We start from the raw sequence: 26,254 nt of genomic DNA, 5'->3' as shown, positions 1-26,254 counted from the left end.
TTGTAGAGAATCTTGCCAAAAACATTGGGTGTTTTTTTATATTCAAAACATGCAAATATTGGTAGCACAAAGTGAGATGCCGAGTTTACACTGCACACTTGTAAGTATATCACATTTTCCCTACACGGTTTTACTCACGCATTCTTTGGCATTTGTTATGAGAGAAGTATTAAACATGTATTTTATTGTTTATGTTAGGACGGTTTCAGCAAGGAAGTAGAAACAGTCGGTATTCTCATTTCAGACTTGCATCGCGGCCCCCATCTTACAAAGAGTTACGATTGATCCAACCAACCTCAACTGTATGGCAATCCATCATTGTCATATTTGCATAATGTCCTTTATGAACATAGTAGGTGGTTTCAGACCGCCTCGAAGTTCGTCAGTTCCAGGTATTTTGGAAATGTGAAAGCAAATTACCTGTAATCTCCCCGAAAGAAAATACTCGCTTAATAATAGGTACTTGTCAAAATTACGAGAACTTTCTCAGGGATTTTTCCAATTTTTAAAATTTATTTTGGCAATGTGAAAGCAAATTACGGGAACTTTTAGCACAGCGTGTAGTTGGGCGCGGTCGCCGTGGGTGGCTGCTGAGCGAGCAATTTTGAATCTCGCGCCTTGCTTGCTTATCAGACCGTATACTGCGCATGCTCGTTACTTCAGGAACTTATGCCGAAGGGTATGTTTCGGCGCAGTGTGAATGTGGGAATAATTAACTGGTATTTACTTGCCTGAAAAAAGTTCTCGTAATTGAACAGGGATTCTTGTGATTGAGGCGGTTTGAAACCAGCTATTGAGCGAACTGAATTGTCAAGAAAACAATTAATGTATGATTATATCTAGACATTTTTTTTGTTTAAACAAACATGCATTTACGAAGTTGACGTTGCTGGCTTTCCATAGTTGTGGTTGATTGGATCAATCACAACTCTTTGTAAGACGGCCTGATGTCACTCATTCGTCATTGTCCCTTCTACAAGTGAAAGAGGTTTCATGACAGTAGAGGGCAGTATTTGAAATAAGCAATGAAAAAGATTGACCCATACATGTATTTGTGTGTGGCCTTCTTAGAAATCATTTCCTAAACCTAAGCAAGAGCTTGGAGTTTACTCTTTTATACAAATCCTTTTTTTTTTAATCTTGCCAATTTGTATATTCATAAAATTATATTCCATTTTGCAGAGGCTGAGCAAATACTATTTTGAGAAAATGTAGATGACTTTTTGACAAATTTTCAAAACAAAGCGTCAAGCTCTTACATTTTAAGTTTGAAATCTTGAAGTATCTGTATGCCATTGAATGATTAAATGTCTTTATATTTTGACCTTTAAGTTAGTCACAAATACAGTTGATGATATAAAGTGTAAAAATCCTGTCCAGAATAATTTGATCTTGTGGAAAATGTTCCTTTCAAAAGGCATTAGCACCAAAGAGCATTACATGTTTTTTCTTTATGGTATAACGATTAAACCCGACGTAGTCCACAGACACATACATTTTTATCAATAATCAGGCGAAAGATTGATATGTAAAAACTTTCCAGTGTTATTTTTGTAGGGCACCAGTCAAAATCTGCTATATTGTATTGCAATTTACATAGGATCCTATTGAAATTTCAGGGGTTTGTTTTAGTTTTCCGGGGCTATTGGGGGCATTTCGGGGGCGACTTAACCCCAAGCCCCTATTCCCTGCATAAAACATGGCTCCCCCAGCGGGTAGATTTATATATGCTCTTGAAATTCTAAACATTTGATGAAACAAACATTTAGGCTGATTTGATTGACTCTCTTTGACAGGAATAATGAGTTGATATTTTCTGTTTTTGAACTACTCAATATAATGTAAAAGATATTGAACAAAAAAAAAAGTATGATTACATGTACATGTACATTTGAAAAAACTGCAACAATGCCCCCCAAAATATTGACCTCTTCTTAAATGTACACCAATTTAATTTGGCTATGACAGATGATTACATGTTATGTATAGAAATGGATTTTATATCATTCTACTTTAGATCCTCTTGATTTTGAGAAAGAAAATCATTTTATATTAGAGAATTTTTTTGTGCTATGGGAGAGTTTCACTAATTTGTGTGAAATCATTGATATTTGCTACTGGATGTCGTGTACATATGTATCTATACTCTCTATTGTATATAGGCGGATCTAAATATTGTATTGTTTAGAAACCTATTGAGTAAATGTGCTCACGTTGCATTAATTTTTTTTGTATGTGTATAGTACATTGTATTGTCTATTGGTAGAATCAGATAGTTTTATGTTATGTTATTTCAAGTGTAGGTGTTGAGGTACATGTTTGTGGGGAAAGTATCTTTTGTGAAAAGGGGACCTTTTACATGCAGTCATATTTTGTGGGGTGGATTAAGGTTCAGTTTCACAAGCTGATGATGGAAATGCTATTTGCTAATGCATTTATCTTTTTGTCTCTTTCGTACTCTTGGCTGAGTAGTGGCAATTCCATATTGGAAGTCAATGTTATTTACGATCTGGGCCCCTTTTCACTAAAGGTCAGCAATCAATTTTAAACGATTGATAGCACAATTCATGTATGTAATTATCACTAATCAATCGTAACAATCAGTTTTATGATCATGCTTGTGTTTTGTGATTCAGGGCCCAGATCAATTTTTTTTCTTTATTAGAATATTTAATCGCAAATTTTGCATTTCACTTTGGTTTGGGATTATTCAATATTATGCACTTTAGATAGTTGATGTAGAAAATATTGTCGAGCATTTCTACTTTCTGATTTGTCACTTTATTACCTCCCTACCCAGAATAAATGTGCAAAAGTTTTTACAAACTATCTCTGGCGAGTCTTCCTGGAGTGCATGTGTTTACATGTTGTGTATAAAAATGAAAGTGAATAAGGTTTATCGCGAATCGGCAAATATCAGCAGAGGAAGCTACACCGCAAAGCATGATAGGATTAAAAAGGGGGCAGAGACCGCAGTGCGCGTGCGCAGAGCTAGCTAACTTGCCCCCTTTTCGATCCCATGATGCATTGCGGGTCTGATTGGCGATAAACCTTATTAGCCATTTTGTAATTACAATTTGCTTAATAGCAGATGATAAAAATGATCGGTATTAACACAACATCATCTATCTAGTATTCTATTCCGAGGTGCGCAAGAATATATATACATGTAGGAGAATAAGAGAGTTTGGATGAGTGTGTTCGTACTAACAATTGCTGTTAGAATAGATAAGACTCTTCAATTTAGATTTATTTCTTAAGTGTTGGGTAGGCATTAGCATATTGGCATAGGGGTTGGGTATATGATAAAGAGGATGGGGCAGGCAAGGGGGGGGGGTGAGGAAATAGTGCAATGGGATAATATCACCTCTCTCTTTCAGAATTCCAAGAAGAACATATCTTTCTTATTTTGATAGCACCTTTGCAAGACCCCCCCCCCAAAAAAAAAAAAATTGTACAAATGTCAAAATCACCCCCTCCCGTGCCCCTCTCCTTTACATGTTTTATACACAACCCCTAGTAATGAATTGCGAATGTAAAATGGTGCTAAAAAATTAGTGAACCCCACCAGAAATGAACATATTTAAAGGGATACTCCGGGCTGAAGATATATATAGAGTAAAATTCACACAGCAAAATGCTGAAAATTTGATCAAAATCGAACAATATATAACATAGTTATTGAATTTTAAAGATTTGCATTATTCCGGTGGAAGAGTTTTAGGCATGTCTTCATGAATATTCATTAGGTGGGCTGATGATGTCACATCCCCACTTTCCCTTTTCTAATGTTATTACATGAAATCATATTTGTTTCATTTTTCCAAGAATGTGTAAATGATGTGTCTCCATTATGAAGAAATAAGTTGCAGCAATAAATAACTTATGCACTTAATCAGTTTCCAGTCCAATTGTTTTAGTTCTTGGTAGAAAAAATTGAATAAACTTATTTCATATAATAAAATGCAATTAAAGAACAAGTGGGGATATGGCATCATCAGCCCACCTAATAATAATAATAATAAAGGTATATTTACCCAGGGTAGCCACTTCAGTTCCGAAAACTGTTCTCCCAGCGGGCCCTGCTATTATTACCCGGCTAAGCAAGGCTACCTGTTCGGTGCACACAGCTTTTTTGAGGAATTACTTTCTGCCGGAACTAATGAATATTCATAAAGAAATGCCTGTAACTGTTTCACCGGAATAATATGAATCTTTAGAATTCAACAACTTTGTTATTTGTTATCTGATTTTGATCAAATTTTCAAGTCAAAGTGTTCACATTCTGCCATGTTTTAGATATTTGATTGTGAAGTCAGGTGATATATAATATTATTAACCGTATCAGACATCCGAGCAGGGCAACTTTGATACATTGTTGCCTGCTTAAGACTGGGATCAAATGGCCGGTCAATAAATTGTTTATCCACGGGCCCAATTTATTGCCCGCTCAGGAAAGTCAATGAGAAAATGCGTGGAAATGTAGCGGGCAATAAAAGGCAGCCCTTACATCCGGGCATTCTTAAATTTTCTTCGAATTGTTACCCGAATCCCGCCGCAGGCGATTCTTGCATGAAAGGACATATTCTTCCTTGAAAGGACATATCGCCCTCACTAGATTTATATCACCCTCGTCTTCGACTCGGGTGATATAAATCTAGTTTGGGCGATATATGTCCTCCAAATTTTTGTTACCCGAATCCCGTCGCAGGCGATTCTTGCATGAAAGGACATTCTTCCTTGAAAGGACATATATCGCCCTCACTAGATTTATATCACCCTCGTCTTCGACTCAATATTGCTTTATTATATTCAATAAAGTATGTTTCTCTGGGCTCGCCGAATATTGTAGCGTTGTTTTCTACATTCAACACTCGGCATGAAGGAGCGGATTTAGTGGTGGGCTTCACTTACTTTCGAGCAAAGCTGTATACCAACCAAACCGTGTAGGGTGCCCTTTCCCAGCGTTTCATGCTCTATTAAGAGTCCAGTCTTCCCCTTGTAGTGGGTAGTTTTCGCTCATTGACGTACAAAGGTTTCAAGAACCATAAATGAACCCCTCAAAAAAGGTTGGAAATCTGATTTCGATTGATATTCCCTCCTCGGTTTTTGTGAATACTAATGTGTGATTGATACCAATGGATAGATCATTTAATTCTATTTAAAATGATATGATTATGGTTCACATGGAGGTAGTGTCTTGAAATGTGGGGCAAGGTCAAAATTCAAAAGTTGCAAAATTAATAATGGAAGTAGCTGTTTTCATGCACCTTAACATCAACATTAACATGGAGATCTGAGAGAGAACATGGTTTGAGTAGTGGTTTGAAATACCCATGCACGTTTGATATGTGTTTGATTCCATGTTAATGTTGATGTTCAGGCACATGAAAACAAAAGAAACCGCTGAGAAACTCACTCATCACCACGGAAAAAAAAATAACGGCGACTTCCAACATTGTGTCATTTTGCAACTTTTGAATTTCATATTGAAAATGGCTGTCAAATGACAAAATATAACTCGGAGGTCTTCGACGAAAATAAAGCACTGTTGTTTCAGAGCAGAGAAAAAATTGCCAGAATTGGGGACTAAACTGCTATTTGGATTCACCAATTTTCAACAAAGACTTCATGTATGCTTTTCACACTGTATTTCCTTAACCCCATATTATCTTTTTTTTTATTCACTCTGTCTTTCTTAACCCCATACTATTTGCTTAGCCGGGTTAACGCCTCAACCCCGGACTATCACACAGCTCATGAATATTGATGATTTTACCATATACAGAACGCAATTTTGACTTCTGTGTGACTGGCTAATAGTAGCCCCACTTTTCCTTAGCCCAGTTTCGTTTCACACTGCATCTCTTAGGCACCACAATTAGCTGGCTAACCCTGCTTTTTTGCAGGGCCAGATAGTACCGTACTATTTACCATGCTAGCCCACTTTGCAATAAAAACGTAGGATGAAAACGAAGTGGGCTAAGCTTAACCACGGAAAATTGGTGGGGCTAAGACCCCCCCCTTAGCCCCACCAATTTCCCGGGGGTAAAAAAAAGTGCAGTGTAAAAAGCATATTGGTTGTTCAAAAAAAAAACAAAAAAATCAGATATTTATTATTTTGCAGAGAATGAAAGATTTCAAACATGCATGTCTAATAATCATCCATTGTACTATTTTTAAGTACATTTAATACAAGCAAATCACAGAATTACATGATTAAGTTATGTACACTAAAGCAAATGTTCAAATACATATCCAAATACATACATCTACATATAACTTATACAAGAAGAAAGAAACGCATAGACGAAGCTTATTATTACCCAACCTGGTTATCTAATCAAAGCGCAATATGGTCCTTTTACGGATGAGAACGCAGAACCATCTTTGCGTAGGAAACGCTTATCCTGTCTTAGGTGAAGAATGCATGACCTACTGAAATGTACATGCTTACATGGGATACATACATAAATGTACTGTAACATAAGCTGGTTTTAGTAGTAACATAGTAGCTAGTAGTTGGAGGATAGGTTGCGTTTCGTGAAACTGTTTGTGGAGTTGCACATGACTTTACGCTCGATGGGAACATATTCCTAGGTGATGTCAGTTTAACATTAGGACATCCCATTTAGCATAAGAGAGGGTAACCCGACGCATGTAAAGTCATGCCTAACTAAATGTGAACAGCTTCATCAAATGCCCCCCACCTGCCCTGGTATTGCAACATGTTCAATAGGCCACTTCCCAAAATGAAATTCCAACTAAATCTATATGCTAATATAAAAATCCATGTATACGGTACAATATTCCTTTTCATCTTTTAGGGTAAATTAACTTATCCAGAAAGGGTATGGTTCGGGTGGGTGGCTACACATGCGGAAACTAATTTTTTACTTGAGGCCTAAACGGGTTCTAATAATTTTACGGCTATTGATCAATGAGAACCTGGGCTCCCGTTGCAAAAAAGTTACTATTATGTACGTAACTTTCCCATCTGACGGTAAATTTCATGGAATCCTTGATTTTGATTGGCTGATGAGCATTGTTACCATGGTAGTTACCATTGGATGGCAAAGTTACTATAATAGTAACTTTTATGCAACAGGGCCCTGTTTAAAAAATGATTCAATTTCGAGTAAAAAAAGACAATGAAATTGGAGCCTATCAAAAACTTACAATTAAGGCTAAAAGATAATGAAAAGACATAACACAGTCTAAGTTGCATTTCAAGGGAGAATCCCTAAATGGCAAGAAATATTAATATATTTTGTTATAAAAGGGATTTTTATCAATAAAAATATTCATGTCAAGAAATTGATAAAAGGTACTTTAGTAGGAGGGCAGATACATGTTAAAACAATATGTGATGGCGGTAATCAACTTATTTTTTCCTCTCTATACGTATAAATACATGTATCATGTACAACCGTAAAAATGATAATTTGTGCAAAATGAGCTGTATTAAACGCGAGACAGGATATCATTCCAAAACAAATTGCAACTGCGTTGGAAAACAAGTTTCATAACCGTTGACAAGGACTACCACACATTTTAAAACAAAATGGGCATTATAAAAATATGCAATTATATACACTGTTCATCTCCCTACTGTACTAGTTATCTGTCTATATATTTTGAAAATAGCTACGATACACCCAAGCCTCTAAAATACACTTTGAAATACAAAATACACACAATTATCATGTGCACGTCACATGAGTACACTGTCACTGTTACATTCAAATACACTTATATCTAGTACCTCTTTCACAAACTCAGAGATGCCGGAAAAGGGCATATTTTGGTTATAAAATGAGTTTATGAGCGAAATAGGAGCAGAAACAACCGGGCTTTATCTTTTACATCTAACAGGATCAGTATGTTCAATTTCACAGACTTTGACTTACAATTTTTGTATGCACTATATGACCGTATACAGTAACAATAATGAACATACATGTACACCAACTATATGTAGCAAATCATTGGCAAAATTTCAAAACCTCAAAGTATCTCGAAGTTAAAAAATTTGAGTAAAGCTGAGAGAAATCTGTATGACGACTATGTGGCAATCTCATATCGTCTGAAGACAGTCTATTTATAATTTGTACCAATTTTTCTCTTTCTAGACATATACCACTTTTGTCATAACTCCAAAATGGAGCTTAGATCTGAGCTATCCCGTTTGTTTTTAATGAAATTTGAGGTAAAATGTTTGAACAGCACTAACAGAATACAGTTTGGATTTAGTTTGGTTGTTAAGAGTTACGGAAAACGAAAGCCTTTGAGTTTACTCAAATCTTCAAATTGGCAACAATCAGGGGCGGAATTTGTGAAAGAGGTAGAATTCTCCTTCAATCCTAAAACACATGTACACAATACACGTTAGATATATTAATTAGGCTCATACAAAAAACAAAGTAGTCATTATAGAATAGATATTATCCTTTATACAGTTTAAAGTTCTACAAACTATAATTTAGTCTATTTGGGGATATTCACAAGAAATGGTTTATATAAAAAGCTATTTAACCTTCTATGAAATAGTAAAAACTAATGTACTGGTAACAAGTTGGACTACATTAAGAGGGAAACCCTGATTTTTTTTTAAAAGTGTACTTTTATAAAATATTTAATACTAAGCAGCAAGTACAGAGCTTCCGTAACAGCATCTTATAGCCCGAAAGGAATTCTCTTTGTGCCAACTTTATCCAGTATAAATTTTGCATGATAAGAGATCGATGAGGCCTTATAAATAGGTCTCTATACTTATTCCTCGATTCCAAATATATATAAGATATATTATGCTGCATTATATATTAGATATACAGTACGCTTTTAAACATTTGAAAAGAAAGCACTGCATCTGAGTAAAAAAAGTTAAGCTTCTCGATTATGACTTGATACATGTAAATCACCATTTTTATCTCATTTCGCTTTTGTAATAAATATGCTTTTTTATAGACTTTTCACTCTTTGAAATGCAATATTCAATGTCATTGTGAATTTTCGTTTAGTGTAGATCCTTTATTTTTCAATCTAAGTACTTATTAGCATTATAATGATATTTTAAAAGCAATTAATGCACTATTTATCGGTTCGTGACAATTTCGATCATATTACGGAAAGTGAACAACATTTTCATTTGTAAAAACATTTTACTTCTCAATAAAAAAACTGATGAAATTAACAGTAGTAATAAATGAATATATATTTTTTTTCTTCAAAAGAGCACATAGAAGGGTTAAGAATGATCTCACTTAATTATTTGTGTATAAATGAAGAACAATTATTTGGCAATAGTGTCAACCACGTGCAATGAAACAGATTGAAGACAGCATGTACAGTAATATGCATATTGTGGAACAAAATGTATTGTGGATAATATCCCTTTTGTAATACATGATCAGATCATATATCAATATTGGTTTACTTTTTAAATAAAGCATCCTATTTATAGGAGTAAAATCCCCTGAAGTAGACCCCATTTTCAGTTTTAACACCATATTCAGCCTCATGTTTTACTGTTTTCATTAATTAATTGGTGCCCGATTTCCTGAGCATTATAAATAAAAAGAAATGTTATCATAAAAATATTTATATGCAACATTCATGAAGTGCTTTATACAAATGTTACAAAAATAAATGGGGGCAAGAAAAAAGGTTGTTATTACAGCCCATAACATATTCATAAGTACTTCTGACAACTCATATTTTAGTGATTTATTTCTGGAATAATGAGATCTATATACATGTATGACCTAAAGGGTCCTAAATTGGATCCTATTCTGGGTATTAAGGTGGGCCTTTTACGGTCCAAAGTGTTGTTTTTCGGTTTGATAATGGTCCAAATCACATCCTAATCTCTCAAGCATCCTACATTGTAAAACCTGCAGTGTTTACTGACACCTGTTGGTGTCCCTAGAGGGCCACATCCTGAGGTGTTAAAATTACACCCTAGAGATTGAACATAACACCAAAGAGTGTTAAACTCACAACTAAAGGTGTTAAATAAACACTAACACTGTAAATTGAACAACCAAAGGTGTTTTCATAACACCCATGGGTGTTAAATGAGCACTAACACTGTAGAGTTAACAATGAAAGTTGTTGTCATAGCACCCATGGGTGCTGAATGAACACTAACACTGTATAAATTTAACAATCAAATGGTGTTGAAATAACACCCCAAAAAACTAACACCAAAGTAAAATATCTTAATTGTGTGGTCCTCGATGAAAACCCAATTAACACATTTGTTTTAGCATTGTATAGAGTCCTCAAGAGATGGTCCTCGGTGGGTTAGAACATCTGTAGGCCTACTAGACCAGAGTCTAGACTGGATTAAGTCCCAAGGAAAGGTCTAAAGGGAGGACTAGGTCCTAGGGAAGGGTCTACAAGTAGGACTAGGATCTAGGGGTTAGGCGTAGTATTTGTTGTCGTCTTGTCTCCTGATTGCACAGCAGAGGCAACATGAGAAGATCATTCCAAGGAGCTGAAGAGAACAGAAAAAAATAAAACAAATAATTACGAGGCGAGTACTGTACTTTTCACGAGAGCAGAACCCATTCTGAAAAACATATATGAACAAGTTTTTGAGCTTGTTCAAAGAAGTCCTTCAAAATAGTCCTTAATTTGAAGCTTTCTTATTCACACAAGCTTAAACGGTTGAAAATCCAAACCCGAATATATAGAAGAGTTCATGGTGAAAATCTATAAGTACAAACAACAGATCATTAGAGGACAGAAATAAAAACTGTTTACATCTAGGACAAAAACACAGATACAGGTGTATAGGGATTTTTTTTTATGTGAGAATGTGTTAGAATAGTCTATACAATGAGGTTGTATATATAGACAACACATGTTTTGAATAATCTGGCCTAAAAAATTGCTTCTACTCAGGCCAATATTCGACTTCTAGAAGGTCGACGTAGGCAGAGTTACTCGAAAGATATACCTTTGCTCCAGAAGCAATATTTCCATTATTCCTCCAAGTTGCAAGAAGAACAATGCTATCTAATGCCTTTGCCTGGCATAGCACCACCACGTGTTTACTTACTTGTACAGCACCGACACCAATCGCTAATCCAGCCACAAGAATAGTGTTCTCTTCTAGCATTCCAAACAGTGCTTCGGAACACCCCTACAACAAAAACAAGAAAAAATAGGAAATGTTGTACAATGCCTACTTAGCATGTTGTACGCGAGCAAATGGGAGGCTTAATGTCAAACATTTGTACCGTTGCACACACGACGTACCATCCAAAATGTACCGTTGCACAGCTTTAGGAGGTGACATCACAATACGATTTAATTCATTGCGCTCAGTAAAAATGAAGGTGAAATACGCGTATAGCCTGCTGGCTAAATGCGCAATGCTGCTGGCCCAAGGTCAGGTGCACTTGTGGGATTTTGCTTTTGGCTTTCAATATTTTTGCTCCTTTTCATAGATTACTGCAGGGAAAAAACTTTTGTTTTTTCATATTTTTGCTAGATTCCGAGGCGTTGTTTAACACAAATAGCGAATATTCATATTCGTGCAATGGTACAAGATTTTGCATTCGGTGAAAGAAAGAGAAGCTCTATTCAACTCGGATAACCCCTCGTTGAATAGAGCATCTTTCTTTCACCTCTGCGAAATCTCGCAACATTTTACTCATGCCTATTTGCTATTTGTATATTGTTAATTGTTTGAAGGGAGGTAAGTTGGCTTTCATAATTAGTATGCTGATGTTCATGAGGTCTTGTTCTTCTTCTTGGATCGCTTAACAAGTTCTATCCGGTGAAGGCAGACCTGCCAACCTCTGGGAATGAAAAACTGTATTTTTCCCCCAAAAAGTGTATTTCATAATAAAATGCTTGGCGCACTCGCTCATCGCGGCGCTCAAGCTGCATGCAAGCTAAAATGCGCACTGCTCTTACAGATGAAAAAAAAAACCATTAAAACATGTGTATATCTTCACCCTGGTTTGAACAAAATGATTGAAAAAAAAAACAAAGTTACCTGAAATTACATTGATCTAATAACCATATTTGTGCACGTTTTATGAAATAGAGACATATAGAGATTATTTTTCTCAATAAATTACGATTTAGTTAAAAAAAAAAAAAAGTATTTTTCAAAGAAAAACGTACTGCCGTATTTTGGTTGCAAAAACGTACTAAATACGGCTAAAACGTACTGGTTGGCAGGTCTGTGAAGGGTACAAGATCAGTGTCCTGCCTAACAAAGAGTTACAATTGATCTGATCAACCTCCACTGTACGGAAATCCATCAATGCCATAATATGTCTTCTTCAGGAAATGTGCACAGTGTTCTTTGTAAACAAAGAAAAGCACATTAAATTCACAAGAAATTGAAGAGAAATATGAATACACAACATATCTAGAAATATTTTGAACAAACATGCATTTTAGATGTTGACGTTGCTGGCTTTCCATACATGTAGTTGTATCCCAAGTCTTTGTAGAACGGGCCCCAGTTTTTGGGGATGATTGATCTTGCTTTTGGGGAGTTTTCATTGTTTACAAGATATTTTATGCTTATATTGTTATTCAACTCTGCATGGATTAATTGGCAGCTGAATTAATTTCCCATGTAGGAGCTGTACATGTATATACATGTAATGTATCGCCGCACTGGTCTGGGCCTCATCTTACAAAGAGTTACGATTAATCCGATAAATCGCAACTAAGGAAAGCCAGCAAAGTTAACATATAAAATGCATTTTTGTTCAAATTTTTTTTCTAGATATGAATGTATATCCATAGATTCATTGATTTCTTGACAATTTGGTGTTCTCCTTTGTTTACAAAGGATATTTTACAAATTTCCTGTAGAAAAAAATCATGACACTGATGGATTTCCATAGAGTTACGATTGATTGGATCGATCGTAACTCTTTGTATTAAGACGGGGGCCCAGATTGTGCGAAAGGAAGGTTCAGTACCACATAACCATGAATCAGATTAGGCATTGGCGTTTAAGCATGATCGACTCTTTGGCCCGATTGCACAAAGGTGATTTTAAAAACCCATGGTTGAGTCCATGGTTTATGCAGATTTCCTGTATAAATTACACTTAATTTATCACGTATGGTGAAAAATGTCCAATGCCGATGCGTGCTTTTGCCACAGTGTGCCGAATTGACACCTGTTGCCGTGGTTATCCACGCTATTTTATTCATGAGTCCACTGTTTTGAATAATGAGTCCACTCTTCAAACAGTGGACTCATGAATAAAATAGCGTATCTAACCATGGTAACAGGCATCAATTAGGCGCACTGTGACAAAAGCGAGCATCAGCATTGGCATTTTTATACACTCGCCCGATACGCTCTAAATTAAGCGTAATTTGTACAGGAAATCTGCATAAACCATGGATTCAACCGTAGGTTTTCAAAACCACCTTTGTGAATTCAGACCTTTGAGACACCCCCAAAGGATAAGAACCACATCTTTGACTTACTGTCAAGTAAATGGACGAAGTTGGCTGACCCCTCAGAACGTTGATGAAGGAATTGATGGTCGCTTGACCGATGGCCCCGCAGTTTTCCGTCATTTCCGTGCAGCATGAGTCAGGGAGAGCAGCCAGGTTTCTCTCCGCAAATTTAGAAATAACCCAGTCCTCTGGTCCTGATGCTCCGCAACACCTCAACTGGAATGAAAATGAAATAACACAGATTAAAGGGGGATATAAACCGTGTGTTGTCTCTCATTGACTGTGTGTTATAAATGACTTGTCTTTAATATACCTTTGAGATTTACCCACATTATGCTGCACTCAACCCAGGTGAGGCGAATGGGTACCCGGTAGGAAGAAATTCCTCGAATGCCAGAGTGCCTGTAGGCAGCACGGCTATAGCTGGGGTAATAATAGCAGCACTTTGTATCCTAAGGCGAAAAGCGCTTTAAAAATCCAGCTACAAATCAGATCAGAAGCACATGTATATGCATACACAAGAGTAAAGTTTCAAGTTGATAATTCAAATGAACTTATGATAGATATCACAAAAAGAGAATATTTTCAGCTATACAGTGAGCTCTGTAACCTTTGAAAAATAATAATTTCTGTCATTATTTCTTTAAAAGTGTTTATTCTGTTATGAATCTTTCAAAATAAAAATAAACATTTTTGCTTACCGTTTGTTGCATTTTGTCAAATGCTGCTGTCACTGACGTATCCTCGGAATATACACCCTCTATCGTCTGACGCATACCTGCCGAGAAAAAAAAATGAGAAAGGATTTTGTAAAACAAAATAAAATGTTAAAAGATTGTTGAAAATAATTGCATTTATTTAACTCTTTATGTGCCACTTCAGAAACCTGCCTGTGCCACATTATTTCAGGGACCAGTATTCTTTTTAAATTTTTTTTTTTTAGGGACCTGCGGTCTGACTTGACTAAGGAAATCATGCTCATCCTGTCGCAGCAGGTTCCAGTGAAAATTGGACAGAGTTCCGTGCAGAAAACTCTCACTGCCAAGCACACTTCAAGGCTCACAATCGAGCACGGAACCCAGTATACTTCTTGGTAGATTGTTCTGGAGTCTCCTAAATCAACTTGCTATAACTCATTACTCCTTGATCATAACAAAAAATATATTCATTTTTTTTTGGGGGGGATTCACTGTATATTTGGCTGGTCTGGGTAATGTAACACAAAGGTTAGCAATTGATCATACCCTTGGTTTTCACGATTGATTGTACATTGAAGTCAATGCAATCAATCGTACAGATATTCTTCTATGATGATTGCTAAGCTGTGTTACGTTCCCCTGGGCCCCGTCTTACAAAGAGTTATGATTGATCTAATCAATCGTAACTCTATGGAAATCCATTAGTGTCATAATTTTGTCTACAGGAAATTTGCAAAATTTTCTTTTTAAACACAAGAGAACACCAAATTGTCAAGAAATCAATGAATTTATGGATATACGTTCATATCTAGAAAATTTCTTGAACAAACATGCATTTTATATGTTGACTTTGCTGGCTTTCCATAGTTGCGATTGATCGAATCAATCACAACTCTTCGTAAGACGAGCCCCTGGATTTGGTTTCGTTTGTGTGATTGTGGAAATAGAAGTCTTTACCTGCTTCAACTCCACTCTTTAGTTTGTCTCGGTTGAGGTATGCCCAGATTCCACCGCCGACCTCAGCAGCACAGATCACCAGAAGTAAGATAAAGAACTGAAACAGAGAAAAATAATTGAGACAGGATTATGAAGATGTAGTTTGCACTATTCAGGAGGTTGTTGGTTTAAATGTAAGAGCAGTTGTATTGAAAGCATGGAAGGAAAGGACATCATTATTATCTTTGTGATGTTAATCAAAGTCTTCTCCATTGGTATTATCATTTAGATCATCTTGATTGTCATCATCATCACCGTTATTCAGTATCACTGTTGCCATTTGAATCATCAACATCATCATCATCATCATCATCATCATCAACATCATCATCATCACCATCATCATCACCACTACCACCACCATCATCATCATCATTATCATCATCATCATCATCCATCATCATCATCATCATCATCATCATCATCATCATCATCACCATCACCACCACCACCACCACCATCATCACCATCATCATCACCATCATCATCTCCTTCATCACCACCATCATCATCCTCATCACCACCACCACCACCACCACCACCACCATCACCACCGCCACCATCACCATCACCATCACCACCATCATCATCACCACCACCACAACCACCACCACCACCATCATTATCATCATCATCATCACCGCCACCAGCCCCACCACCACCACCACCGTCATCATCACCATCATCATCATCATCATCATCATCACCATCATCATCACCATCATCATCATCATCTTCATCATCATCACCATCATCATCATCTTCACCAACACCACCATCATCATCATCATCCTCATCACCACCACCACCACCACCACCACCATCATTATCATCATCATCATCACCGCCACCAGCCCCACCACCACCACCACCGTCATCATCACCATCATCATCATCATCATTGTCATCATCACCATCATCATCATCAGCATCATCATCATTTGCATCATCTGCATCATCATCATCATCTTCAACATAATAATTCATCATCATCATCACCACCACCGTCACCACCACCACCACCACCACCACCACCACCACCATCACCATCATCATCATCACCACCACCACCGACATCCATCATCATCATCGTCTTCATCATCATCATCACCATCAACACCCTCCTTACCAAAACAAGTAGAGCCTGACTCTCCATACACGCTCCGCAGCATCCCAGGAATCCGACAAGCATCATGAAACCGCCTATGCCTATTAGCACGTACACTGCGATGTAATAAACCTGGAGGTCACCTGAAGTGCTGGCGTACTCCCTCATACTCGGGTCGAAGCACAGCCATAGTCCCACACCCAGCAAGGCACAGCCACATAGCTGGAGAAAATGAAAACAAAAAATAATAAGATTTATTTTTAGAGATATAGATTTTATCACCATCTTGAATCTTCACAGTTATCAGAAATTCTTTCCAAAATATAATCTCGGTGCTGTTTATGGACCTACAAGAAATGGTCTTTAATACCATGGACGTACATGTACATGTCCTATGATTGTTGGGTCTTCGCTCAAGCAGGAAAAGTGGGAGGCTGCACTTCCCTGTTTCAAACATGGACCTATAATGAAGGTACAAAATACCTAAAATATTTGGGGTGACCCACTGTAAAAATTAATCTACACTACTGATACAATTTTTGTTTGTTATCACCACATTTGATACAACTATAGGCATTCTTAGTTTTCATAAAAAGAGATAATCTAGTTCCTAATCACACCCCTCTCAGTTTGATAGTAGGAACCAATCCCTTTGGAGTGAACTGTACTTCCTTGTAGAGTGAATCATAGCTCCTTCTGGAGTGAACTATGCAGACACTTTCACTCCAAAAAGTTGTAAAATCCACTCTAGAAAGATAAAAATCTCACTCCAAAATGAGTGAGTTTGTCTCACTGTGAGAAGAGTGGAATAAGGGACCAAATTAGCTTTTTTTTGCATAATTCAGAGAGTTCTCTCAAAATATCTGGTATTTCCTGAGACCTGGGTCCCGTAACACAAAGGTTAGCGATTAATCGCTAAATGAAATGGCCTATCATGATCATCGTTGCATGTGCATTTTGCTCAGTAGGCCGACGAGGCACCAATCAGAATTGCTCTTTCAAATTAGCGATTAATCGCTAACCTTTGTGTTCCGGGGCCCTGGATCGGATTCCTGATCAGGAAAATAAACAGGATTTTTGTGTGAATGAGTGGGTGTAAAAGCACCCGACATTTTACATGACTGGTTAGGGTATGAGAGGACCTGCTGGTGAAAATATTCTCACAATATTATCTTGGCCTGAGATCTGGCTGTACAATAAAAGCCTGTGAAACGAGATCGGACTGAACTCTCCACTGATGTGTTCCTTTGAGAGCTCACAAAGACCTTATGCTGCCCTCTACTGGTAAAAGGATGCAAGTGACGAATGTTACATTTCCTGAAGAGAGCGCAGCATTGTCATTTTTAGTTAAGTCATAGGAGTAGATACACATACATGTACATTACACGAATATCTATTCAAGCCTGAAACAAATGTGGTTTGAAAAGAATAGAATGATTGAGGTTTAGCAACACTACCAACATAATGTGTCATATAAGTGTCTGAATAAGAATCTGTAAAGCATGAAAAGATTAGAGTAAAATTGAATGATCACAGTGTAGAAATTTCATCAAGATTTGATGAAGAGTAAGCAATATAAATAGGGTATTTTTGTAAGGTTGGCATTATTTTTGTGAAACAGTCGAATGCAATAAATAAACTGAGGATGTCATCTCCCCATTTTCCTTTTCTTTTCTGTTTTAAGATTGTTTCATTTTTCTCCATTTATTCAAATCAACTTTTTGTTCAGGCACTTGCCCACTTATTTCAATCTTTTCACTCAATTCATATCAATAATTTCCCTTAGTACAATTTCAGGCAGTGAGCAATGTCTTGCCTGCCGTATCGAGCATCATCAAATCATCAAAAATATGAACGCAGTGTAAACTCAAATTTGATAGAAGATGCTACTTCTTTCCTTTTGCCATGGAGAATATTGTGTTTTCATTCCATTCATTCAACCTGGTTTGTGTCAACAACCCCTTCAAACAAGTGGTACAACCCACCCCTTTCAGGCTTACACAGTGAAAGAACTTTTTCTCTTGGGTCAGGTAATGTGATAGGAGGGGGGTGAATGCAGAGGTGAAAGGCCAGAGGGACTGTATTCTTCTCATAAATCACACCCTCTAAAGAATGCTCCCTCCCATGCCTTACAGATCAATTAGCATGATGAGCGTGGTATTTAAGGGCAGGGTTATTTGAGAATAGGGGTGCAAGAAAGGTCAAGTCACGAGGGACTGTATTTAGAGGGTAAATGAGGCCCATGGGTAGTCTTGTAATTATAACACCCCTTTGGCTAGGTAGAATGGTATGTACTCAAGTTTACTATGACCTGAAGTTGACATGGTACTCCCGTCTAGACAAACCTCTCCTCTAAAGTTACAAGGGCCCTGTTTAAACATAAAGCTAGCAACTGATGACTGATGGACCATGCACAATAATCAATGCAATCAATTGTAGAAATCCACTTTACAATCAATTACAAAGCTTTATGCTACAGGATCCAGTTCAAACCAACAAAACTGACATAATAATAATAATATGAACATTTGTAATGTGCCGGTATCCATCATAAAAAAGATGCTCATGGCGCAATAAAGAAAAGGAAAAGAAGATAGAAAACCTACTAAAAAGAGGGGGAAAATAACAATTACCTAAAAGGGCAATTCCATATTAAAAACATGTATGTCCGACCCCCTATGTGTGGGACCTTAATGACATTTTCTGTCTCTGATTTCTTGTTCTTTTGACAGTCTGTAATGTTCTCAAAGGACCATGACTTTATAGTCAGTTTACGAAGTGAAGTACATGTAAGACTTGAGAAAAATGTAGGTCAGACGTACAAAAAGGTTGATCATTTTATGGAATTGCCCAAAAGCTTGTGTGAATAACCAGCTTTTCAGAGAACTTTTGAAACTGGCGAGACAGAAACTTTGCAGATTTCTTTTGGAAGTTTATGCTGTAGGAATGGCCCAGCATGTTGAAATGATCGATCCCCCCATGAATTATGAGATTGTGGTACAGCAAGTAAGGATGAACTAGCAGACCCAAGGTTGCGACATTCAGCTCTGACACTGTGTGATGCAGCCTCGTAAGTTTTTAGCCATGTATTTGCAAACATTTGCCCATATTCTGAAGTCAGGTTTAACATAATCCCTGGTCTGAAGTCCTTATTGCACTATGGATAGCCAATTGTGACACAAATCTCTATAAATGGTACAGCCATGCATTTGCTCAAATTGGCCTATATTCTGAAGTCAGGTTTAATTCGAAGTCTGGTCTGAAGACAGAAGTTGGGAAACTATGGATAGCAAATATATGACATAAATCTCTATAAATTTCAAATCTCTATGAATTTCTGTGGTGTAGTGGTTGACTCTTGCTTGTAAACAGAGGGTCCTGTGTTCGAATCCCACCGCGGTCTAGCGTCCTTTGGCAAGGCGTTAATCCACATATGCCACTCTCGACCCATGTGCTAAATGGGTACCCGGTAGGATGCGAAAGATATTGTATGTATGAATTTGCCAGCACCATAATGAGGCTGCTATGAATGCTCCCCATGGACTGGAAATTGTGCACTTTTCGTGCAGGATTGAAATGAATCCAGTGACCGAGGTAATAATATGCTGTAAAGCGCTTTGAGCCATTCTGGGAAAAGCACTATATAAAAATTGGCTATTATTATTATTATTAAATGGTACATGTAGGCCTACAGGTTCAAGTTATCAGCTCATTCACATCTGAAATCAACGCATGTAGTTACTAAAACAGTTTTGTTCATAATAAAAATTATGATAGGAAAGAGCACAGTAAACATACAAAAGACACAGGCAGTTTTGACATTTCAGCTTCCTATACATTTAGCACATGGCTATTAAGTTAAGTGGACTTTGTAATCATAATATAGGAAATTGTGTTTAAATACATAACTATGGTTCAAGAATAATAAGAATCACTTTCATATAAATATATGACAGGAAATAGTCAAGTTCATACGTAATAGGCTTTCACACTGAGAGCCATGAGAGGTTTCTTTTTGGTTCAAGTGCAACTCCCCACCCCCCCCCAATTCTTTATAGCTGGAAAAGGCAGACAAAAGCCATGAAAAACATGGAATCATTACCATACTGGGCGAGTGTATAAAATGTTAGCCTGCAGTTTGATATAAGAAGGGCCTTCTACTCTGATCTATTTACACTAGGTGGGAGAATTTACAATAAGGATCACTTCGATCGATCGAGAGGTTTATTTCCAATTCATCTAATGCCAATTCGTCCAATGCCAACTCGTCTACTATCATTTGGTCTGCCATCAGTTCGTCCACTCACCATATGGTCTACTTTCATTTAGTCTATAATGCCATTCCGTCTAATAACAGGTTGGTCCAATAGCCATTTAGTCCATATACCATTTGGTCTAATTAAACTAAAGTGTTAATTGTGCAAAATGAAGGAAAAGAAAAGGGTTATCAGACCAACTGGTTATTAGACGAAATGGTAATAAACAAACTGGTGATTAGACAAAATGATGATTGGACCAAATGGTTGTTAGACGAAATGTTGATGGATGGAATGGCATTAGACTAAATGAAGGTAGACCATGTGGTGAGAGGACGAATTGGCAATTTACTGATCGAGATATCCCCCTTGAAACCCTGCCAGTGTGAAAGGGTTTATATCATGACATGGTTGTATTAAACAGGAATTGAAAGTTCATAACAACATAATGATTTCCCAAAGACTACAAAGAGAATTTGTGAAAATAATAATAAAAGTGGTTTTGAAAGCACTTCAAATACAATATCACAATTCGTTGCAATTTCTCTAACTTCTCCTTTGGAAGGACGCATTCTGCATTTCTACATCAAGTGGCTTGCAAACCGCTGAAAATTTCTGAAGGTTTTTCAGATGTTTTTAACTTCAATCTTTTTGGTTTTTGTTGTATATATATCATGTTTACTTGTTTATCTTATCGTTTCTTTACCATGTCATAATATGAACATTTGTAATGCCCCGGTATCCATCATAAAAAGATGCTCATGGCGCAATAAAGAAAAGAATAAAAAAAGAAATGTTTAGTTTAGTTTACTCCAACGATGTTGTAGGACTAAGCCTGTTCATCGATCAAAGTAGAATGTCCATTGCTGCTCTCCTTCAGACAAAATTAGGTGTGCTACTTATGTTGGCAGGGAGGGGTGGCAGGGGTATCGTAGACAGCAAAAAAAATTCCATGAGAACACACGAGAATCGAAAATCACTCAAAATCATAGGCAATCTTATCAATGTTCAGGGAACTGTGCTTATACAAGGCCTCTTGGCTTTATTTATGCAGTTCCCCATTTTATTTTTACTCTTGTTTGTAAATAGTTTCTCATATCTTGCTCAATATTTGTTTTTTTTATTAATCGAGAATGAAATGAATGCAAAGTGAATTAAATGAACATTTAATAAATTATATCTGTGGGGCATTAAACAAAGCGGACTGATTTGTCAGGGATTTTCATCCTAGCATTTGACTGGCTAAAAATCATAAGCATTTCCACTAGACCAGATTCTAATGCATGATATTATTACTCACATTTTAATGATTAAAAAAAATCCTGATTTCATACCTCTGATTGTCAAATAAGCCACATCCATTTGTGGAATCGAACAGCCAAATTTAATTGCCTTTTAATTTAAAGTTGTAAAAATATCTGGGTTTTGTATCATCGAGATATATTGTCAAATGTATGTCCTCCCCTTTTACAGAAATGAAACAGGCAAATTTAATTGCTTTTTAAAATTGCTAAAATAATCTATTTTATACCATAATCATCTTTCCACCTCCATGATCAAATGTATGCCCTTTCCCTTTCACAAAGCAGAATAGCCAACTTGAATTCCCTTTGAATTAAAAACTGAAGAAAAAAAAATCCCTGTTTTTCTACAATTGATTGTCTAATCTATGATCTCCCCCCTTTACAGAATGGAACAGTCAAATTTGTTCAGGCTATCATGTGACATGGGAATCACCTGGGGTCAACCAATTTAGGTTAAAAGGGGTGCAGATGAGGTCAAGCGATTGGGAGGTGCTGATGGACATGTTTTAAATGGAAGTTATCTGGGATCGTCATGGTAATGAGTTATCTTGCATCCAAATCGACAATCATACATTCCAAGTACGCAACCTATTACTACAATGATATCAAAATTCACCAGGCCTGTACACACTACAATACTAGATTTAAGACCTCTTTTTATGAAGGCCTACAATACATGTACCATATCATAGGCTTACATACCATTTTTAGACACCTTTGAATCTAATCCATATTACAGACCAATTCTGAGTTTTGTTTTTAAATAATTGCTAGATTCCTCCGCTGTATATTTCATCAATCTTAAAATTGAGTTTGAAATCTAGTTGAAAAATCTGATTCCTCAATAAAACATTGATTTAAGTGTAGTAGTCTGCTGTGCAAGCCCTTCAATCAAGCACAGGGTCCATGACTCAAGTTAAATGGGGTCTGAATGCTCAGCCTAAAGTGACTTGTGCACCGAAGGCCCTCTCGAATGTGCTAGTCTTGTGTGAAGACCCACTTGCTCATCAAAGATTTAAACATGGTCTGTGCCTGCAGACTTGGTTCAGATGTAGAGTGCTAGCCTCATAAACTGACATTTGAAACTTTAAATAACTAAAAAAATGTCTAGAGTGAAGACTATAGACTCCAAATTCTCTCTCTGTGTCATAAGCCACAGTACAACAACGTGAATCTAGTCTCACTACTTCAGACTCTGCACTATGTGCATAATTGCGAAAACCAAGGGGGGGGGCACTTCCAAGTACAGCGATAGTTTAACAGCCCCAGTATTAGCAACAATCCCTTTCCTAGTACATGCACATTTGAGTTACAATTACTTCAGAGAAGCAAACAAACAAACAAACAGCTTATGAGCAATTTTCCCGGACACCGCCCCATCTCCCACAGGACCCTAAACACGTAGTATTGGTACAAAAAGTACATCCTTTATTAAAGCATTTTAGTCTTTCTATACCCTCGCAAATTGGACCGTAAAAACAAAGCTTTCCTAGCGAAATATATACCCTTTCTTCATTATTTTAGCGTTTTATGACACCCTTAATACTACGTTACGTACATAACATGCCCTATCTTGGAAAAGAGATCCTTTTGAAGTGTTTATTTGGTCACGCGTGGTATCCACTCGTCAATAGAAGCTAGTGCCCCCCTTGGATCTGAAGTTGGTACCCTGGATAAATATTATTGTTGATCAATTCAATTATTGTTTAATACCCTCTTCGTGGTTTTGAAATGCACTTATTGAAGAATCAAATTTAACTTGGAATTATGTATCCTATTTTGTTTGTTTATTATTCTAAATGTAACATCATCAGTCGACACAACAAAAAATAATTATGAAAACCACTTATCCAGTCTCTAAAGCTAATAAATACATTTCTAAGAATCATCGAAAGATAAACACCGAGTCCTTGAGAATAGTTTGAAAAGAAAGTGAAATATGGAAATAACAAGCATTTACATAAATAGGTCTTTAAAAAATACATACAATCATGAAACTAAATTGCGAAGGACAACATCAAGGATTATAGACAGCAAAGTAAATAAAGAATAATATGAGTTATGAAGTAGATCTCCCATTGTACTAGGCTTGAATAAACAACACAATAACATAATACAGGAATATCATCATCCTTGCTCCAATAAAAATACTTGGATAATTTCCTTCCTTGTTAATATCACTCACAAACAGTACATTCCAGAGAAAAAAAACCCAAAAAACAAAGAAAGTGCACATAAGAAAATAAACAAAGTGCCTCAAATCAGGTTAAATAAGTTTCATTAATGACAAAATAAAAAAAACAATTACTATCATGTTCAGTAGCATACGCAGGATTTTTGAAAGGGGGGGGGTCAAGCTGAATGAAATGTTGACAACCCCCCCAAAAAAAGTTCTTCACCACAAATTTTAGGTCGTTTCCATGCCCCACAAAACAATTGACAACCCCAAAAATAAGAATTAAAAAAAAAAGGTCTCTACCACAAAGTTTCAATTGTTATGAACCTGCAAAAAAAATTTGACAATAAAAAAAAGGTCTTCAAAAAAATTTAGGGGGGGGGGGTTGTGAATAAAAAATTTAAGGGGGCGGGGGTTGAATTACCCCTGACCTGTAACCACCCCCTGCGTACGCTACTGATCATGTTTGTTAATCATATTTCAATATAACTTTTCCCATGTTTGTAATTTATTTCTCTTTCTTTCTCTGTTTCAGTGAATTTACAGACCTTTGGGCATATGGCCTGATACTTAATGAATCCCTCTCTCTTTTTTTTCTTCATTGCATCATGTATTTTTTGTGTGTGTTCCCTGTGAATCAAGGTTAATCTATATTTTGTTCTTAATGACACCATATTTTGTTTTTCTCGTACAATTGCACTTTCACAATACTATTTCTATTTTAATTATTTTGTTTATCTACCTCATACATGTACCCCCTCTCTCTCTCCCACACATATTTCTCCATTCCCTCTTCTGTTTAACCGTTCCCACTGTATAACAGATCCATATTTCATATCATTTCTAAGTGCTTTCCAAATCCCCCAGATAAAATCTCCCTCTCCCAACACCAGGGCCCTGTCTCACAAAGAGGTACGATTGATCCAATCAATCGTAACTCTATGGAAATCCATCAGTGTCATAATTTTTTCTATAGGAAATTTGCAAAATGTCCTTTGTAAACAAAGAAGAACACACCAAATTGTCAAGAAATCAATGAATTTATGGATGTACATTCATATCTAGAAACTTTTTTGAACAAACAAACATTTTATATGTTGACTTTGCTGGCCATCCATAGTTGCGATTGATCCGATCAACCACAACTAGATGGAAATCCATCGATGTCTTGATTTTTCCTACACAGAATTTGCCAAAATCCTTTTGAATTTGAATTTATTAACAAACTTCATTCATATGGCATGAATATTTTGTTTTAAATATATACAATGATAACATAAACAAAAACATTCATAACTGTATGTCGTATAAATCAGTAATACACCAATACATAGATTTCCAATTATTATAAAGATATACATCTATATACGAAGAGAAATGACGAATTGAAATTTAACATAAAGAAGGTGTAGCGTAATGCAATATACATAAGTTATCTAATTATCGAATACAAATCAGGAAGTAAATAAATGTATAACGTTAGAGATATATCTTTGGTATTGGTAGGCTTTGGTAGCTTTGGTGGATTTTAGATATTTTGAATGAAATTTAAAAAGAAAAATGTACTTAATGTTAAAACTCACCCCTCTAATTTATAATCGCTTTGAGGAACTTACAAAAATTATCAATTATGTTTTCATTATCAAGTTTCATTATGAATATAAATTTGTCTTCATCGCTAAGGTTCTTAAACTGTTTATACATTTCAGCTATTTTGTCAAAAAACACCACCCTTTCAGTTGTGTGTACATTACATTTTTGTAAACAAAAGAGTAAATACTGAATTGTCAAGAAACCAATGAATGCATATTCTATCAATATACAGTACATTATATCTCTCTTTTTTCTTTATCTTTTTTGGATAAACTGAATAGTCAAGAAACCAATGAATGTATATTCTAACATTATATCTCTATTTTTTCTTTTTTTTGGGATAAACTTATTGATCTTGCTGGCTTTCCATATGGTTGATTGGATCAATTGCAACTCTTTGTAAGACAGGGCCTGGGACTCATGATCAAAGCACTTGCAATGCCAAAAGCTACTCACAAATATTGCCCCGCAGTATCAATAACATTTCCAATCTCCCCGTAGATCAGAATTATCGGTTATTCTACAAATGCCAATTTCTTCTGGGGGCTTTGATACACAAGGGAATTAGAAGAAAATACACACATTAGGCGGTTTCAAACCGCCTCGATCACAAGAATCCCCGTTAAATTACGAGAACATTTTTAGGCTAAAAAAATACCCATTAATTATTCCTGC

At 36.4% G+C, this 26,254-nt stretch overlaps 1 protein-coding gene across 1 annotated transcript; it reads right to left on the bottom strand.

The window, feature by feature from the left end:
- Positions 1-6,153: 6,153 nt before the first annotated feature.
- On the bottom strand, positions 6,154-16,468 carry LOC129268404 (CD63 antigen-like). Its single transcript, XM_064104545.1, has 6 exons — positions 16,272-16,468; positions 15,104-15,200; positions 14,150-14,226; positions 13,476-13,664; positions 11,066-11,149; positions 6,154-10,498 (listed from the first exon to the last, which is right to left on the bottom strand). The coding sequence occupies exons 1-6, from the start codon at positions 16,416-16,418 to the stop codon at positions 10,424-10,426; spliced, it is 669 nt and encodes a 222-aa protein (XP_063960615.1). The 5' UTR covers positions 16,419-16,468; the 3' UTR covers positions 6,154-10,423.
- Between the last annotated feature and the right edge of the window lie 9,786 nt (positions 16,469-26,254).

The sequence above is a fragment of the Lytechinus pictus genome, chromosome 9 (assembly GCF_037042905.1).
Source record: "Lytechinus pictus isolate F3 Inbred chromosome 9, Lp3.0, whole genome shotgun sequence".
Classification (NCBI taxonomy): Eukaryota; Metazoa; Echinodermata; class Echinoidea; order Temnopleuroida; family Toxopneustidae; genus Lytechinus; species Lytechinus pictus.
The sequence above is the reverse complement of the archived record's forward strand: the minus strand, read 5'-3'. Positions and strand labels throughout refer to the sequence as shown.

What these genes read in the sequence shown, in the direction of transcription:
- LOC129268404 (XM_064104545.1), bottom strand. Translation starts at nt 16,418, where the DNA reads ATGAGGGAGTACGCCAGCACTTCAGGTGACCTCCAGGTTTATTACATC. An exon ending in TTGACAAAATGCAACAAACG is followed by an intron (nt 13,665 to 14,149) that starts GTAAGCAAAAAT and finishes TTTTCATTCCAG; the next exon opens with TTGAGGTGTTGCGGAGCATC. An exon ending in CTTCGTCCATTTACTTGACA is followed by an intron (nt 11,150 to 13,475) that starts GTAAGTCAAAGA and finishes TTTTTGTTGTAG; the next exon opens with GGGTGTTCCGAAGCACTGTT.